This window comes from Ostrea edulis, chromosome 7 (genome assembly GCF_947568905.1).
Source record: "Ostrea edulis chromosome 7, xbOstEdul1.1, whole genome shotgun sequence".
NCBI lineage: Eukaryota > Metazoa > Mollusca > Bivalvia > Ostreida > Ostreidae > Ostrea > Ostrea edulis.
The window spans coordinates 17,838,193-17,854,401 of NC_079170.1; the positions used below are offsets into that span (position 1 = coordinate 17,838,193).

At 37.3% G+C, this 16,209-nt stretch overlaps 1 protein-coding gene across 7 annotated transcripts in view; it reads right to left on the bottom strand.

Annotated features, from left to right (window-relative positions):
* The window catches only part of LOC125653814 (dynein axonemal heavy chain 3-like), an 86,071-nt gene that overhangs the window by 49,864 nt on the left and 19,998 nt on the right, over nucleotides 1–16,209 (bottom strand). For all 7 annotated transcript variants that reach the window (XM_056143553.1, XM_056143552.1, XM_056143551.1 and 4 more), the window contains exons 16-35: nucleotides 15,370–15,498; nucleotides 15,041–15,241; nucleotides 14,214–14,353; nucleotides 13,301–13,391; nucleotides 12,774–12,841; nucleotides 11,366–11,594; nucleotides 10,027–10,179; nucleotides 9,651–9,789; nucleotides 7,791–7,989; nucleotides 7,261–7,489; nucleotides 6,907–7,077; nucleotides 6,320–6,601; nucleotides 6,026–6,190; nucleotides 5,017–5,151; nucleotides 3,740–3,827; nucleotides 3,493–3,623; nucleotides 3,024–3,124; nucleotides 1,705–1,819; nucleotides 909–1,042; nucleotides 175–453 (exon numbers count right to left, since the gene is read on the bottom strand). In XM_056143553.1, the coding sequence (XP_055999528.1) occupies nucleotides 175–453; nucleotides 909–1,042; nucleotides 1,705–1,819; nucleotides 3,024–3,124; nucleotides 3,493–3,623; nucleotides 3,740–3,827; nucleotides 5,017–5,151; nucleotides 6,026–6,190; nucleotides 6,320–6,601; nucleotides 6,907–7,077; nucleotides 7,261–7,489; nucleotides 7,791–7,989; nucleotides 9,651–9,789; nucleotides 10,027–10,179; nucleotides 11,366–11,594; nucleotides 12,774–12,841; nucleotides 13,301–13,391; nucleotides 14,214–14,353; nucleotides 15,041–15,241; nucleotides 15,370–15,498 (3,179 nt within the window). The remainder of the gene's footprint in view (nucleotides 1–174; nucleotides 454–908; nucleotides 1,043–1,704; nucleotides 1,820–3,023; nucleotides 3,125–3,492; nucleotides 3,624–3,739; nucleotides 3,828–5,016; nucleotides 5,152–6,025; nucleotides 6,191–6,319; nucleotides 6,602–6,906; nucleotides 7,078–7,260; nucleotides 7,490–7,790; nucleotides 7,990–9,650; nucleotides 9,790–10,026; nucleotides 10,180–11,365; nucleotides 11,595–12,773; nucleotides 12,842–13,300; nucleotides 13,392–14,213; nucleotides 14,354–15,040; nucleotides 15,242–15,369; nucleotides 15,499–16,209) is intronic.

Below are 16,209 nucleotides of genomic sequence, written 5' to 3' on the forward strand. Positions count from 1 at the left end.
AATAGAGTTAATTCACTGTTATCAGAAATCTTTAAGGCTTAGCATGGATGCAGTTCAGCATTATGTACACATTGCATATAACAATACTCTTTTAAAAAAATTCCTATCTGGACAATATTTTCACTAAATCTTATTTAATCTCTTTTCAAAATAGTTGAAAGAAAATAGAGTTACCTCGGATACTTAGCAGTGGTGCCATCCATATCACAAAGTCCCTTGAAAAATTCATCAAACTTGGCACGTGAGTTGACGTCCAGCGTGGCCCCGACTGACCACACCATGGAGAAGAAGAAATAAGCTATCAGCATGGCGGTCCTCTCCTCAATGATTTTCTGGTCGGTCAGCGACTTCTCCTTTGAGGATTCCTCGTCTGTGTCAGATCCTCCTCCTTCCTCATCATCTTCCTCCATAAATGCCTCCTCCTCATCTTCATCCTCTTCCATACCAAGCTTTCTGCAGGAGTAAAAAAAAAAAAAACTATTGTAGGTCTTCTGCAAGATCTATAGCTTTGCCTAAATGCTGGGTAAACTTCATATTGCTGTTGGAAAGTTTGGATTAAAGGAGAAGGGAGCTGGAGATAAGCTGGCAGGAACTCCACAAAATGAGCGATTAAAAGATGAAAAAGATAGTCAGTGAAGGTTCAAGCTTCAGAAAAAGGGGGGGGGGGGGTAGTAAGAAAAGAGGTGTAGATAGAGAATGTAAAAACTATAAAAAGAGAATTGGAGAAACAGCGAGCTGAGGTGGGAAGACACCTAGATCTTTCAGATCGTTGAAATAAAGTACAGTAACTCCCGCTCAGTTTGTCTCCAAATCAAGGTCTTTATGAATGTTGACATGTTACTCTGAATTAAGTTAGGAGACATTTAATTAAAGATGACCAGTCACATCCACCACTGTTCTATAGATACCTGACATCTTCCATCATGCAGCTGTAGAGGGTCAGCATGCTGGCTGTCATGTGCATCGGGTGACAGGTCAAAAGGCACTTACAGTATTTGGACACAAAATTCAAACACGGCTCTAGCATCCAATCAAATAGCATCTGTTAAAAAAAATCATTGTTTGTGTATTCTGATAATCCAATCAAATAGCATGTTAAAAAAAAATCATTGTATATTCTGATAGCCATCCAATCAAATAGCATCTATTAAAAAAAAATCATTGTTTGTATATTCTGATAGCCATCCAATCAAATAGCATCTGTTATTTAAAAAAAAATCATTGCTTGTATATTCTGATAGCCATCTAATCGAAATTATAGGGAACAAAATGTGACAGATTGACATATACAGCCTTATTTTTGTTGTAGTTCATTTTTCACAGCACCCCCACCCCAACTGTGAAAAAAACTACACCTAAAAATATAACATATAATATATATTGTACATAAAAAACACAAATTTACAGCTGTGTGATAAATGATTTGGACAAGGAAGTACGAACATGACCAAAAGCAAATTGTTTATGCTTCAAATGGGAATTTTTGTCCCTTAATAGCCAAGACAATGAAAAACACTTTATCCCCTTTAGATTTGTCCAAAGTGGTCTTTCACTAATTCAGAGTAGTAAATTAATTTAAATTTGACAAATTATGATAAGGGAAAATTAAAACTGGTACGTTTTCTTGTATACAGTACACAAAAATTTCTTTATATAACAAAATATCAATCAAGGCCCTGGCGAAATTTTCTATCTGGTGTGTACCTTGATAGTGTCTTTCTGTTCCCATGTGAGGTTATTAGGGAGTTCATATTCCATCCAGGATTTGACTAGGGAGTCACTTCCTAACTGCAGAGGATCCATGTAAATCATACCGCATCTACATAATACAGTTTCTTTCTATTACACATTTCAAAATTTCAGTAAAACACATTTACAGCGAAGTGCTTGGGACAAACAATTTTTATATGTTATAAATGTAATTCATTATATCCAGTAAGTTCATGATCTGTTTCAAAACTACAAGGAACAAAAATTACTTCACTGTAAGTATGAATTCATTATAAGCGTGTTTGCTGTAACCATGTTTTACTGTAAATGTGAATTCATTATAAGCGTGTTTGCTGTAACCATGTTTTACTGTAAATGTGAATTCATTATAAGTGTGTTCGCTGTAACCATGTTTTACTGTAAGTCTGAATTCATTATAAGTGTTCACTGTAACCGTGTTTTACTGTAAGCATGAATTCATTATAGGCGTGTTCACTGTAACCGTGTTTTACTATAAGTGTGGATTCATTATAAGTATGTTTGCTATAACTGTGTTTTACTGTAAGTTTGAATTCATTATAAGCGTGTTTGCTGTAATCATGTTTTACTGTACAGACAGGCTTAGAAGATCAGCACTTTCACAATTACTAACATCGCTACTGTCTACCTATAAACATTGCAAATTACAGACAAATTCAAAAGTTTGTAATTCCATGCTCCATCAATCTCTCTTCCCTAGATATCTGACTTGCTGACTGTGTGTGGTAGAGATATCTGACCTGCTGACTGTGTGATAGAGATATCTGACCTGCTGACTGTGTGATAGAGATATCTGACCTGCTGACTGTGTGTGGTAGAGATATCTGACCTGCTGTGTGACAGAGATATCTGACCTGCTGACTGTGTGTGGTAGAGATATCTGACCTGCTGACTGTGTGATAGAGATATCTGACCTGCTGACTGTGTGATAGAGATATCTGACCTGTTGACTGTGTGTGGTAGAGATATCTGACCTGCTGACTGTGTGATAGAGATATCTGACCTGCTGACTGTGTGATAGTGATATCTGACTTGCTGACTGTGTGTGGTAGAGATATCTGACCTGCTGACTGTGTGTGACAGAGATATCTGACCTGCTGACTGTGTGACAGAGATATCTGACCTGCTGACTGTGTGATAGAGATATCTGACCTGCTGACTGTGTGTGATAGAGATATCTGACCTGCTGACTGTGTGTGATAGAAATATCTGACCTGCTGACTGTGTGTGGTAGAGATATCTGACCTGCTGACTGTGTGTGATAGATATCTGACCTGCTGACTGTGGCTGGTGATGCCTGCTCCAGGTCCATAGCCTCAAAGATCATGTTCTGTGTATTGTTCATTTGGATGATCTCTCCACTCATTAGACACAGCTGAAAGGAGTCAAGTGCTTTGCTTATATCATCTTTATAATCACTTTCCTTATATCATCTCTTATCTTTATAATCATTTTTTTTCACCTTGTATTGAATTCCATTCCTTCATAAGATTATCAATACCAGCAGGTATACATGCATACTCAGTCTCCAGTGGAATGTTACAAAACATTACACAACAAATGTAACTTTCTTACACATTCATGACTATTATAACAGACCCCTAGGCAAACCAGAGGAGGGATCAGGTGTCTAGGAGGAGTAGGCATCCCCTGTAGATCAGTCACACCTGTCGTGAGCCCTACATCTCAATCGCGTAAACCTTGTATTCTGCATTCAAAATCAGAAAGTGAAAGTACACACACCTTTTTGTTGTCATCAAGGACGGTGTTCATGTTCTCAATCCACACAGCATCCACTGGTCCGTCAAATATAATCCACTTCCTGTCCGGACAGGTGTTTGAAGCATGCTCCCTGAACGTGTTTGCCAGGACACCTGAAAATAACCGAGTTCCGCCAAAATTTTACATAGTGACCGACCAAGTCAACCTTACAGTAATAAAGCCCCTTTCATGGGCCCAATTGTTAAGCTCACTTATACGTCATACTCACCATCAAACCATTCATGTGAGACAGGATCAAATCTACCATACAACTGTCCCATAGTGATGGCCTTGGGGTTAATTATGGAGAACATCACCTATAATTTATATAAATAGCCTTGAACTTCACACTGGACACACATGGATTAGTGTTTACTCCAGAACTCACATCTACGATAGTGATGGCCTTGGGGTTAATTATGGAGAACATCACCTATAATTTATATAAATATCTTGAACTTCACACTGGACACACATGGGTTAGTGTTTACTCCAAAACTAACATCTACCATAGTGATGGCCTTGGGGTTAATTATGGAGAACATCACCTATAATTTATATAAATAGCCTTGAACTTCACACTGGACACACATGGATTAGTGTTTATATAAATAGCCTTGAACTTCACACTGGACACACATGGGTTAGTGTTTATATAAATAGCCTTGAACTTCACACTGGGCACACATGGGTTAGTGTTTATATAAATAGCCTTGAACTTCACACTGGACACACGTGGGTTAGTGTTTATATAAATAGCCTTGAACTTCACACTGGGCACACATGGATTAGTGTTTATATAAATAGCCTTGAACTTCACACTGGACACACATGGATTAGTGTTTATATAAATAGCCTTGAACTTCACACTGGACACACATGTATTAGTGTTTATATAAATAGCCTTGAACTTCACACTGGACACACGTGGATTAGTGTTTATATAAATAGCCTTGAACTTCACACTGGACACACGTGGATTAGTGTTTATATAAATAGCCTTGAACTTCACACTGGACACACGTGGATTAGTGTTTATATAAATAGCCTTGAACTTCACACTGGACACACGTGGATTAGTGTTTATATAAATAGCCTTGAACTTCACACTGGACACACATGAATTAGTGTTTATATAAATAGCCTTGAACTTCACACTGGACACACATGGGTTAGTGTTTATATAAATAGCCTTGAACTTCACACTGGACACACATGGGTTAGTGTTTATATAAATAGCCTTGAACTTCACACTGGACACACATGGGTTAGTGTTTACTCCAGAACTCACATCTACCCTGTCTGGGACTCAAATAAATCAGCATTTTATCAGGAACCAATCACGAGGTTAAAGGTCACTGCGACCTTAACAATTTCTAACTGCAAATATGCATAGGTTTTGGGAAAAAAGTTGAAGCGCATCAAATTTTGATAACAATATTTTGCATTTTTTAGCGGCTAGATACTTAATATAACAAACGAAATTACCGTCTCTGCAAAATATACCTTATTTTCCTCCATGAGACCTTTGTCATGCATCACGTGCAAGGCCTCTGCGAGGATCTTGAAGGCTGACGTTTTTCCTCCCAGCGGATCTCCAACAATCATCAGACCATGTCGCACCAAGATCATATCATAAATCTGGGGAAAAAATCATTTTATGTCAATCCCTTCCTTTCTGAATACACATTCTGTGTGACACCATGCTTTGTTTGCTATTCAATATGATGATTGATGATAAAAAAACGATACTTTTCGGTGAAGAGAGTTTTAAAATTCTCTGAAGGTAAATACATCTTTACACATGTATATACAGCTTTTGCGTTTATTTTCATTCCTAGAGGCTATTAATTAATGGCATTCTAATTTTCCAGTTCTGTTCGATTAACCTCTTGACTGCCCAAAGTTTGTGTGCAATAAAAGCCCTGGTTAATATTAATGCCCGTGTGCAATAAAAGACCTGGTTAATATTAATGCCCGTGTGCAATAAAAGACCTGGTTAATATTAATGCCCGTGTGCAATAAAAGCCCTGGTTAATATTAATGCCCGTGTGCAATAAAAGCTCTGGTTAATATTAATGCCCGTGTGCAATAAAAGCCCTGGTTAATATCAATGCCCGTGTGCAATAAAAGACCTGGTTAATATCAATGCCCGTGTGCAATAAAAGCCCTGGTTAATATCAATGCCCGTGTGCAATAAAAGACCTGGTTAATATCAATGCCCGTGTGCAATAAAAGCCCTGGTTAATATCAATGCCCGTGTGCAATAAAAGACCTGGTTAATATCAATGCCCGTGTGCAATAAAAGACCTGGTTAATATTAATGCCCGTGTGCAATAAAAGACCTGGTTAATATTAATGCCCGTGTGCAATAAAAGCCCTGGTTAATATTAATGCCCGTGTGCAATAAAAGACCTGGTTAATATTAATGCCCGTGTGCAATAAAAGCCCTGGTTAATATTAATGCCCGTGTGCAATAAAAGACCTGGTTAATGCCCTTGCTTTTGGTGTTTACCTGTATCATTTTCTCAATGAACCACTTGTCAGGCTGCAGTTGTCTTTTCTTTATGTGCTCTATCAGGGCCTCCTCTAAGTCCCCATAGTCTGCCTCTGGAAGCTCTACTCCAGGGAACAAGTCCGAAATGATTCCTTGGAACAGTGGGATATCATGGGACAAGAACTGAAACAAGATGGAAAGTTTCATAAGAAAATACCAATTTCACTCAGTTTCTCACATTGGGTACTACACTGACTTCAGAATGACGACATTTTCCCCCCTCTAAATCTACAATTTTGAAGACTTGCTCACTTTGGGAAGATTGACGTCGTTGATGGATTTCAGCACCAGCACATCTTCTCGATGATCTGGATACTTCAACTTCAGGTTTCCGGCTGCCGTCAGTACGGATTTGACGGCTCTCATGCCGTAGTCATAGTGATGCTGGGAAGACAGTTGCTCTGAACACAGACGGTAAGTGGCTACAATCTTAGTGGACATACTGCGGGCGTCCACAAAGCCCATGGAATAGAGGGAAATCTCGGCAATCATGGCGTAATCTGGGACCATCATGGCCACGGTTCGGAATAATACCTGAAATACAACATAACATACAATTAGGAGTTATTCAAAATGGGTTTTCTAAAGATCCCCCCCCCCCTCCCCCCCAACAGAAACTTTGGTGGTGTTTGGAAAATGAAAAACCATCTCAACATTATTAATGCAATCTGTTTTAAGTTTTCCATCACTTATTCATATATGCAGCTTTTACAGACTCCAATCTCGGCCAATTTTCAACCCCCAGCAAAACCAATCTCGAGGTGACACTTAGACATACAAAATTGTCAGTATCTGCCCGCAATATTGTTCCTCTTCAATTATTTCATAACTGAACTAACTTTGAGGTTGTCTGGAAGTTCCGCTCTGCCAGCATATCCTGGGTTCATCGTGATGAAGATGGTACAGGTCGGGTCTAATCTGATCTGGGTCCCCTCGAACAGGAACATCTGGAGCTGCTCCGCTATGGCACGCTGTATCGTCTGAACTTGCTGGGCTATCACCGACAACACCTGCACATAGAAAAAATGTTTTGTAACCATTAATATGATTTAAATACTGCATTCTTCATATATTTCTAAAAATAAAAATACATGCATGTGACTGAAAATGTTCCATTTCTCAGATTATATTGCTGATCATTTAAAAAAAACTATCGCGAAGGAACTCCCCAAAATCCAAAATAAAAATCATACCTCTAGTTCAATCCGATTGAACTCATCAAAGCATGCCCATGCCCCAGACTGGGCTAACCCTTTGAAGAATTTGCCCATAGCTTTGTAGTCCAGCCCATCAGAGCAGTTAAACACCACACACTGTTTGGCTACGGCTTTAGCCAAATCTTTGGAGGTCTCTGTTTTTCCTGTCCCAGCCGGTCCCTCCGGCGCCCCACCCAGATTTAGAAGCAGGGCACCCATCAATGTCCTGTAATGGACCGTCGTAAGAATCGTTATCTGACAATTCTCACAAATTTCAAATCAAGGCTACATAACATGTAGACTATTTCAGATCTATAATGAAATCTATAATTTGAAACAGAATAAAAATGTTACTTAACATCCATCATGCAATTTCAAAGCAGAATCAAGAATTCTTAAAGGATTTTAATCTGGATACTTATCGCAGTTTCATAAGCTCTTTATAATCTGTAATCAAGCTTTATTTCTCCTTCTTTCAGTAAGCTACCTATTTCCATCCGGAGGATAGCCATACATTTTTTACTGACCTGTAACATCTATCAGTCAGTGGTGTGATGACCAGTCTACCCGTGTTGCCAAGATACTCATAAGCATATGCCACGGTGGTAGTGATCATTTTCACCTGGACCAAATCGTCGATGAAGTAATAGCGAAGCTGACTGATCCACGAGAAATCATTCACACTGCGGGTCTGAACATCATTTAGGTGGGAGACAACATCTCTAGCTGAAAACACACAAATCAGTTCACATGTCGTGATCAAATTCATGTTTCACTGAGCTAATCATTTGGTGAAATGTAGAGTTTAATTATTAAAGTTTTTAAAAATCATAAAATAACATGCAGTACTGTATATTCCTACATATGCACAAGAAATTTATCCTCGCGTAATTCTTCCAATCTACAGTGGAACCCCGTTATTACGTTCCCCCTTTATTACGTTAGTCCGCATATTACGTTGGAATTTCAAAGCACAAAACCATTTCTTAACAAACCTATATAAAATAGACCTCGTTATTACGTTGTCCTAAAATGCCGGGACTCGGTATTACGTTGTAAAAATTCCGACAAAAACGTAATAAACCCCTAATTATTCAATAGTGATTCTCAAAATAATAAGCCATTCACACCTTGACTGCCTGAGGCAGTCACCACCTAAATTTCCTGGTCTGTTTGGGGATTAGAGACGCTTGACTGATCACGCTTCGATAGATCTAGCGACATCAATACAGGTGAATACCCCGTATAGAAGCCAGTGATAAACAATTAAATAATGTTTATTTAGAAATTGTACTCTATGAAATTTACTTCATTTTTCATATTTTGATAATCAAAGAAATAATTTCTCAACCGCCTGCGTGTTCAGCTCAGCATAGTGTGATTACCTTCGATATTAAAACTCTATTCACGGAAAGCTTTGGTACCAAACAAGAAAGACAAGATTTATCGTAGCAATGTTACAACCGCTTGGGTAACTGCTTGGACATAGGTGATTAAAGGTGTTCAATTAAAAAAATTGTTCGTTGTTTCGACATGCAGCTTGGGTGTTCGTAAATCTCGTCCATACATACACCAATCTATCGGCCGATTCGTGCACAGCATTTACCTCGGTGAATATTTAAAATCCCTTGATGCGCACGTGATTTTAGTGCCATCATTTAGCGTTATAAATGAAATCTTCGTGCATCATTATATTTTTTTTATGTGGATTGCGCTTAAATTGTTCTCCGTGTTTATCGTTGGTGAGAAGTGTGTAAGTGTTGGGTATCGTGTGCGTTTTGTGTCTATAGTTTTGTTGTTTTTTGGGCGGGATTTTTTTTATTGTGTTGTGTAATTAGAGAACTTAATAAAAACGATGTTTTGTTATTTTTTAAATACGAATGTTGAATACGAACCGGAACGAGTTATTGAGAGAAATTTACATGAACGCATTGTTTTAAAGTTGAACAAAATGGCGGTCCAAACGAATGCAGAAAAAGCAACGTTTATCAAAACATCCTTATGTATCCTACACCGAAATAAAGAAAAGGGATAAGAACATGAAGAATTACGGACATTAAAGATAAGATGTAAATAAAACAAAGTATCATAGTCTTTTAAACAAAGAAACAGTAAAGATATATTCACACACCCCTTCACGGAGTACCAACGGACGATATACAATTTCCAAAGGATATTTTTAACGGATTTAACTGGGAACGTTTATTACGTTGCCCCCGGTATTACGTTATTTTATCGTGACAAAATGGAAAACGTAATAACGGGGTTCCACTGTATCACATGAATAACTAATAAGACTTATAGTAATACGGCATATTTTGAAATTTTCCATTGCAACAATAAATATTTCATTTTCTAATTGATAAAAACAGCAGCTCTAGCATTACCATGTACATCAATGACAATGAGGGCTCCTAAAGTGATCCTCGCCATCTTAGACAAAGATCCCCTCACCAGCGCCACCACTTCATCTATCTGCTTGTTGCTTTTGGCAAGATAAGGTCCCATGAAGCCACTGGTGATAGACTGAAAACAATATATAATGCACATCAAATTATCTTCATCATTTATGTACAGAGCCACCTTAATTTACTATTGAGCTGTACAGTTTTTGTAGTTATTTTCATCATCCTTGACTTTTAAAACAAGTTCCCAAAAAGACGTCATTTTGGTAAATACATAACAAGAAGAAAATAATACATCATTGCAGGTACATCAAATGTCAAAGTGAGCCACATAATTGTGCTGGTAACATTTTCTGACCTGTGTGACCTCTGTAGTCCAGTGGATTTGACTAGCTGCCAGAACAACTTGCCCAGGCCACTTAATGACCCATTCCTTTCTGGGAATTGTGGGATACTCATGGACAGCTTTCTTCGTGACTTCCTTCAAACTCAATTTCATCACCTCCTCTACCTGTAAACACACACGACAATTGTTTACACTTCATTCTGTATCTGTACACGACAATTGTTTACACTTCATTCTGTATCTGTACACGACAATTGTTTTACACTTCATTCTGTATCTGTACACGACAATTGTTTTACACTTCATTCTGTATCTGTACACGACAATTGTTTTACACTTCATTCTGTATCTGTACACGACAATTGTTTTACACTTCATTCTGTATCTGTACACGACAATTGTTTTACACTTCATTCTGTATCTGTACACGACAATTGTTTTACACTTCATTCTGTATCTGTACACGACAATTGTTTTACACTTCATTCTGTATCTGTACACGACAATTGTTTTACACTTCATTCTGTATCTGTACACGACAATTGTTTTACACTTCATTCTGTATCTGTACACGACAATTGTTTTACACTTCATTCTGTATCTGTACACGACAATTGTTTTACACTTCATTCTGTATCTGTACACGACAATTGTTTTACACTTCATTCTGTATCTGTACACGACAATTGTTTTACACTTCATTCTGTATCTGTACACGACAATTGTTTTACACTTCATTCTGTATCTGTACACGACAATTGTTTTACACTTCATTCTGTATCTGTACACGACAATTGTTTTACACTTCATTCTGTATCTGTACACGACAATTGTTTTACACTTCATTCTGTATCTGTACACGACAATTGTTTTACACTTCATTCTGTATCTGTACACGACAATTGTTTTACACTTCATTCTGTATCTGTACACGACAATTGTTTTACACTTCATTCTGTATCTGTACACGACAATTGTTTTACACTTCATTCTGTATCTGTACACGACAATTGTTTTACACTTCATTCTGTATCTGTACACGACAATTGTTTACACTTCATTCTGTATCTGTACACGACAATTGTTTACACTTCATTCTGTATCTGTACACGACAATTGTTTACACTTCATTTTGTATCTGTACACTTTGAAACAGAGTATAATTTTTTTTTTTAAAATCAAAACTAGAATAAAACAAAAAGCATCAGCAATGTTCAGTTGACATCAACCTTCAGATGCAATATCTCGCTTTTTTTTTTTTTTTTTATTTTTTTTTACTGAGGGGGTGGGGTGGGGTGGGGTGGGGTGGGGGGTGGGATGGTGGTTTGTGTTTGATTTTTACGGTACTCACCTGTAAGAGCCATCTCTCCACCAGACCCTTGGCCTCCATGGGAGCGATGGTCTTGGCAAACTCTACCACCTCTTTCTCTGCAGACTCCATGCCAGTGATTATAGTGTCAGGAGTGAAAGACAACTGGGCGATGCCTTCAAAGCACTTCTTCAAGTGCGGCTGCACTCGGAGTGGGTCTTTGGTCTCGGAAAGAATCTCCAATAACTCATCGTTGGACAGGAAGAAAAACCTACAAAATACAAAACTGTACATGTAGGATACAATTGATTTTGTTTTTAATTCATAGAGTCAATCATAAATTTAGTATATATAGGAGAGAGGAGAAAATCTTTGTTGGTCTGCAGACTGAGCTTTCCCTTCAGGCCATTCCAAGGCATTACTTTTTCTCCATTCATTTCTGCTAAATACACTAGGAATTGTGTTCAGTTATGGGAGTTGAAATTCAGTGGAACTCTGTCCCGTATATATACTATATTTTTGGTCACTGCACCAAAAGTATATATATATAAATATAGGAGGAGGAAATCTTTGGTTGGACCAGGAATTGAACCCGGGATCCATGCATTACTAGTCAGGCGCTCTAACCACTGAGCTACCCATGCCGATATCCGCTGTCTGTATAGCCCTAACTACTACATTAATATATTGCATTATTGGAAATCCCATGTTCAAATTTTGTAGAGATGAGCACGTTTTGGCCAACTAATATCTTTTATAGACATGTAAATATACATTTTGTACTAAAAAACATCCAAGTTAATTACCAGTATGGGATAATTATAACCCCGGTATTTGTCCCCTTGTATAAAATGCTATCCACAATTTTCTTTGCTAGGAACTTTGTTTTGAATTCCATGTGTCTCTGAACATGTACATGTGTTTAATGAATGCCTGTCCCTACAAACATCACTGTCATACTGCAATTCCAGTGCATGACAATTTATCAAGATACCTCAGATTTTTTTAGTGATTAAATCATTCAATACAAAACAGCTGTCATCTCTGATTGGATGGATTTGACCAAAAATCTTTTTAAATCTAACTGCATGTAAATATATCAACAGCTGAACTTTGTTTATACTTTGATAATTACTTAATCTGGGGAAAAAGAATATTTACCTGGGGAAATAGAAGGGGAAGTAGAATTTTCACCTGGAGAAGTAGAGTTTTTACCTGGTGAAGTAGAATTTTTATCTGGTGAAGGAAGAGTTTTTACCTGGAGATAAGTAAAATTTTTACCTGGAGAAGTAGAGTTTTTGCCTGGGGAAATAGAATTTTCACCTGGTGAAGCAGAATTTTTACCTGAGGAAGTAGAATTTTTACCTGGAGAAGTAGAATTTTTAACCTGGAGATAAGTAAAATTTTTACCTGGAGAAGTAGTTTTTGCCTGGGGAAATAGAATTTTTACCTGGGGAAGAAGAGTCGCTTCTTTTCCAAGTAATCATTGAGACCTTTCTGAATATCATCCAACATCGACTAAAAAACAGAAAGAATGATAAGTTTCCCTGTGTAATACATGTATGATGAAATATATCGTATAAGCAGAATTTTTATAGCAACGATTTAATTTTGACATAATTAACGAGTGATGAGATCACAAAAATCGAATATTGCTAACAATTTATTCCATATCGGGGGTAATGGCTATCTTTCCTGGAGTTATAAGTCTCGAAAATTAGCTCTTGCTAAATTTATTTATCCATTTTTTATTTTAAAAAAAATCGCTAAATTTGTGTCTAGCTAAAATTTCCACTTATACTATACATAAATATTACCCCAAAACATAATTATTTTACAAATTGTAAGTTGTATTAATACATATATATTCATCTAAAATGTATCATATTCACAAATTACAAATTGTACATATTATATTCTTTTAACAATTCTGTACTTCATTCAAACTTTCATTGGACCATGATAATGAACTCTGACCTCTGAGTGCTGAAGTTTCTCCAGCATCTGGTCCTGAGACACCACCACCAAAGCCTTTGTGTCCTTAACAGCATTCTCCATGATTGTTTTCCTATTAACATGACTCCAAAATGTTACATGTCATAATTATCACATGTATAACCAAAATGTTTTAAACTGAAGCTGCTACATAAATTCATATGAGGGACAGCAAAGTGCTCGGGACAAACAAATGTGATTTGTTATAAATGTAATTTGTCATATCCAATTGTAGTGTAACTAAATCAGGAGTTTAATCAAATTTTAAATACAATAAGTGCAAAATATACATGTACACGCAAGCATTCCTATGTATAGAGTGTATAAAATGATTACTACATGTACGCGTACCTTTGATAAGGAGAAGACTCATTATAGGCATTAATACCTGCTTCCTAATCCTATTACGTAATCAGCATTTAAAATCTTTTTATTTTAAATCCAATAAGTTTATAATGTTTTAAAACTACAGGGAATTAGAATCACTTCGCTGTAAGCATGAATTCATTATAAGTGTATTTGTTGTATCACTTCGCTGTAAGCATGAATTCATTATAAGTGTATTTGTTGTATCAGTTTTTTTACTGTATGTATGATAATAGTTATCGTAAGGCATATAAAAATTTCCAGTAGAACATTTAATTGACTTTCTCAGACCTCTACACGGGAGCATTACAAACAGCTGAAAAATTGACAGTCACAGCCTTACCAATGTTCATCTACCTCCTCAACCATCTTACCAATGTTCATCCACCCCCTCAAACATCTTACCAACGTTCATCCACCTCCTCAAACATCTTACCAACGTTCATCCACTTCCTCAAACATCTTACCAATGTTCATCCACCCCCTCAAACATCTTACCAATGTTCATCCACCTCCTCAAACATCTTACCAATGTTCATCCACCTCCTCAAACATCTTGCCCTCCACCGGAATCTGGTTCCTGATGTCCTGGGAACCAAAAATTGGCTCCAAGTATAACCAAGCTGCCTGTACCTTCAACCAGGACTCCAAAATATTTTTTATTCGATGCTGAAAAAGATATAATGCAAAGCTAATGTCAGGAGTCTATCAAACCACAGTAAAAAAAATCTTTTTAATGAAGTCATTTGGTAATATGGATATCAGAATTTTTTAAAATCATTTATAGATGTCTATTTAATTGTACTCAAAATTCAGAATTAGAAGCATTCTTCTTCTTTGAGGCACGGAATAGCCTCTGCTTTTCATCTCCACAGACTTGTTCAATGGTATATGACCTTGAATACTGAGATATATGATCCTGGTTCAAAGTCATGACATGGTTTCCCATAGAGAACAACCCTTCTCATGAAGTTAGAGGGTAATGTTCTTCCAACATTTTGAGTGGGGAGATTAAAATGACTTCTCACGTGTAATCACAATGCAATTCCTGCTACACATATTCACATACCAGAAGGTATCGCATGGGGATCCAGGTTAGAATAGGTCCTCAGTACCCCCTTGCTTGTCGTAAGAGGCAACTAAATGGAGCGGTCCTTCGGATGAGATTGCAAAAACCGAGAAACCCGTGTCACAGCAGGTGTGGCACGATAAAGATCCCTCCCTGTTCAATGGCCATAAGCACCAAGCATAGGCCTAAATTTTGCAGCCCTTCACCAGCAGTGGTGACGTCTCCATATGAGTGAAATATTCTCGAGAGGGACGTTAAACAATATTTAATCAATTAATAAATCATACCAGAAGGTTGTCCCACTCATTGACAGCGGCTTCAAATGGTTCTATAAAAGGCGAGCCCTTCATCGTGGTAGTCTTCACAATGTGGTCGTCCAGAAGCACCTGAATATCCTCTGGGGAGGAGAGGATAGAAATCCCTGTGTCCTTGTATGGGACAAAAGAGAAATGGATGTTCTCCCAATCATTCTTCATCTTCTCCAGAGCCTGAAATCACAGTGCAATTAAAAAAATTATCACCATGCAGTTTTCAACAATATATCCACGAGAAAAAGGTTTTGAAATAAAACAGGTTAAATTTTGAATATGTCCTTGAATACGACAATTTGATATACCTTCTCCAATGCAAACTCCTTGCTAGCTTGAGAACTGATTTCCTGTAGAACATCCAGATATTTGTCTAACTCAAGCTTCAGAATCTCCTGTAACGGTGTTTCATCATTGGGAGCCATGTTGAAACCAACCTGCATTAATATTCCACAAATTAATCACTCATCCTTGTTTTAAAATCTACAGCATATTGAAGTATTTGTATGCACAGCCAATACAGATCAGCAGGCATTTTCACAAAAAAATCTTACGACTAAGATAAGAATTTTGTCTCTGTCTTACGAGTGCAACTATGCCCCGAGTAAGAATGCCGTTTTTCTCCTGGGTATATACTTAAGTTTTGTTTATTTAGAAATATATGAGTGAAGAATTGCAATAGAATTAGTGTTTTAAAATTTTCATTTTAATCGTAAGATGTTTGTGAAAATGGCCTCTTTACTCTTTAGTAACAATTAGAATATCCGATGTAACATAACAACAAACAAGAGGCCCATGGGCCACATCGCTCACCTGAGTCACCTTGGTCCATATCAGAAGATTTTCCATATCTATTTGCATGTAAAACCGTAGTCCCTATTATGGCCCCAAACCTACCCCTGGAGGCCATGGTTTTTGCAAACTTGAATCTACACTATGTCAGAAAGCTTTCATGTAAATATGAACTTCTTTGGCCCAATGGTTCTTGAGAAGAAGATTTTTAAAGATTTTCCCTATATATTTGTATGTAAAACTTTGATCCCCTATTGTGGCCCCATCCTACTCCAGGGGGGCATGATTTCAACAAACCTGAATCTGCACTATATCAGAAAGCTTTCATATAAATCTCAGCTTTTCTGGCTTAGTGG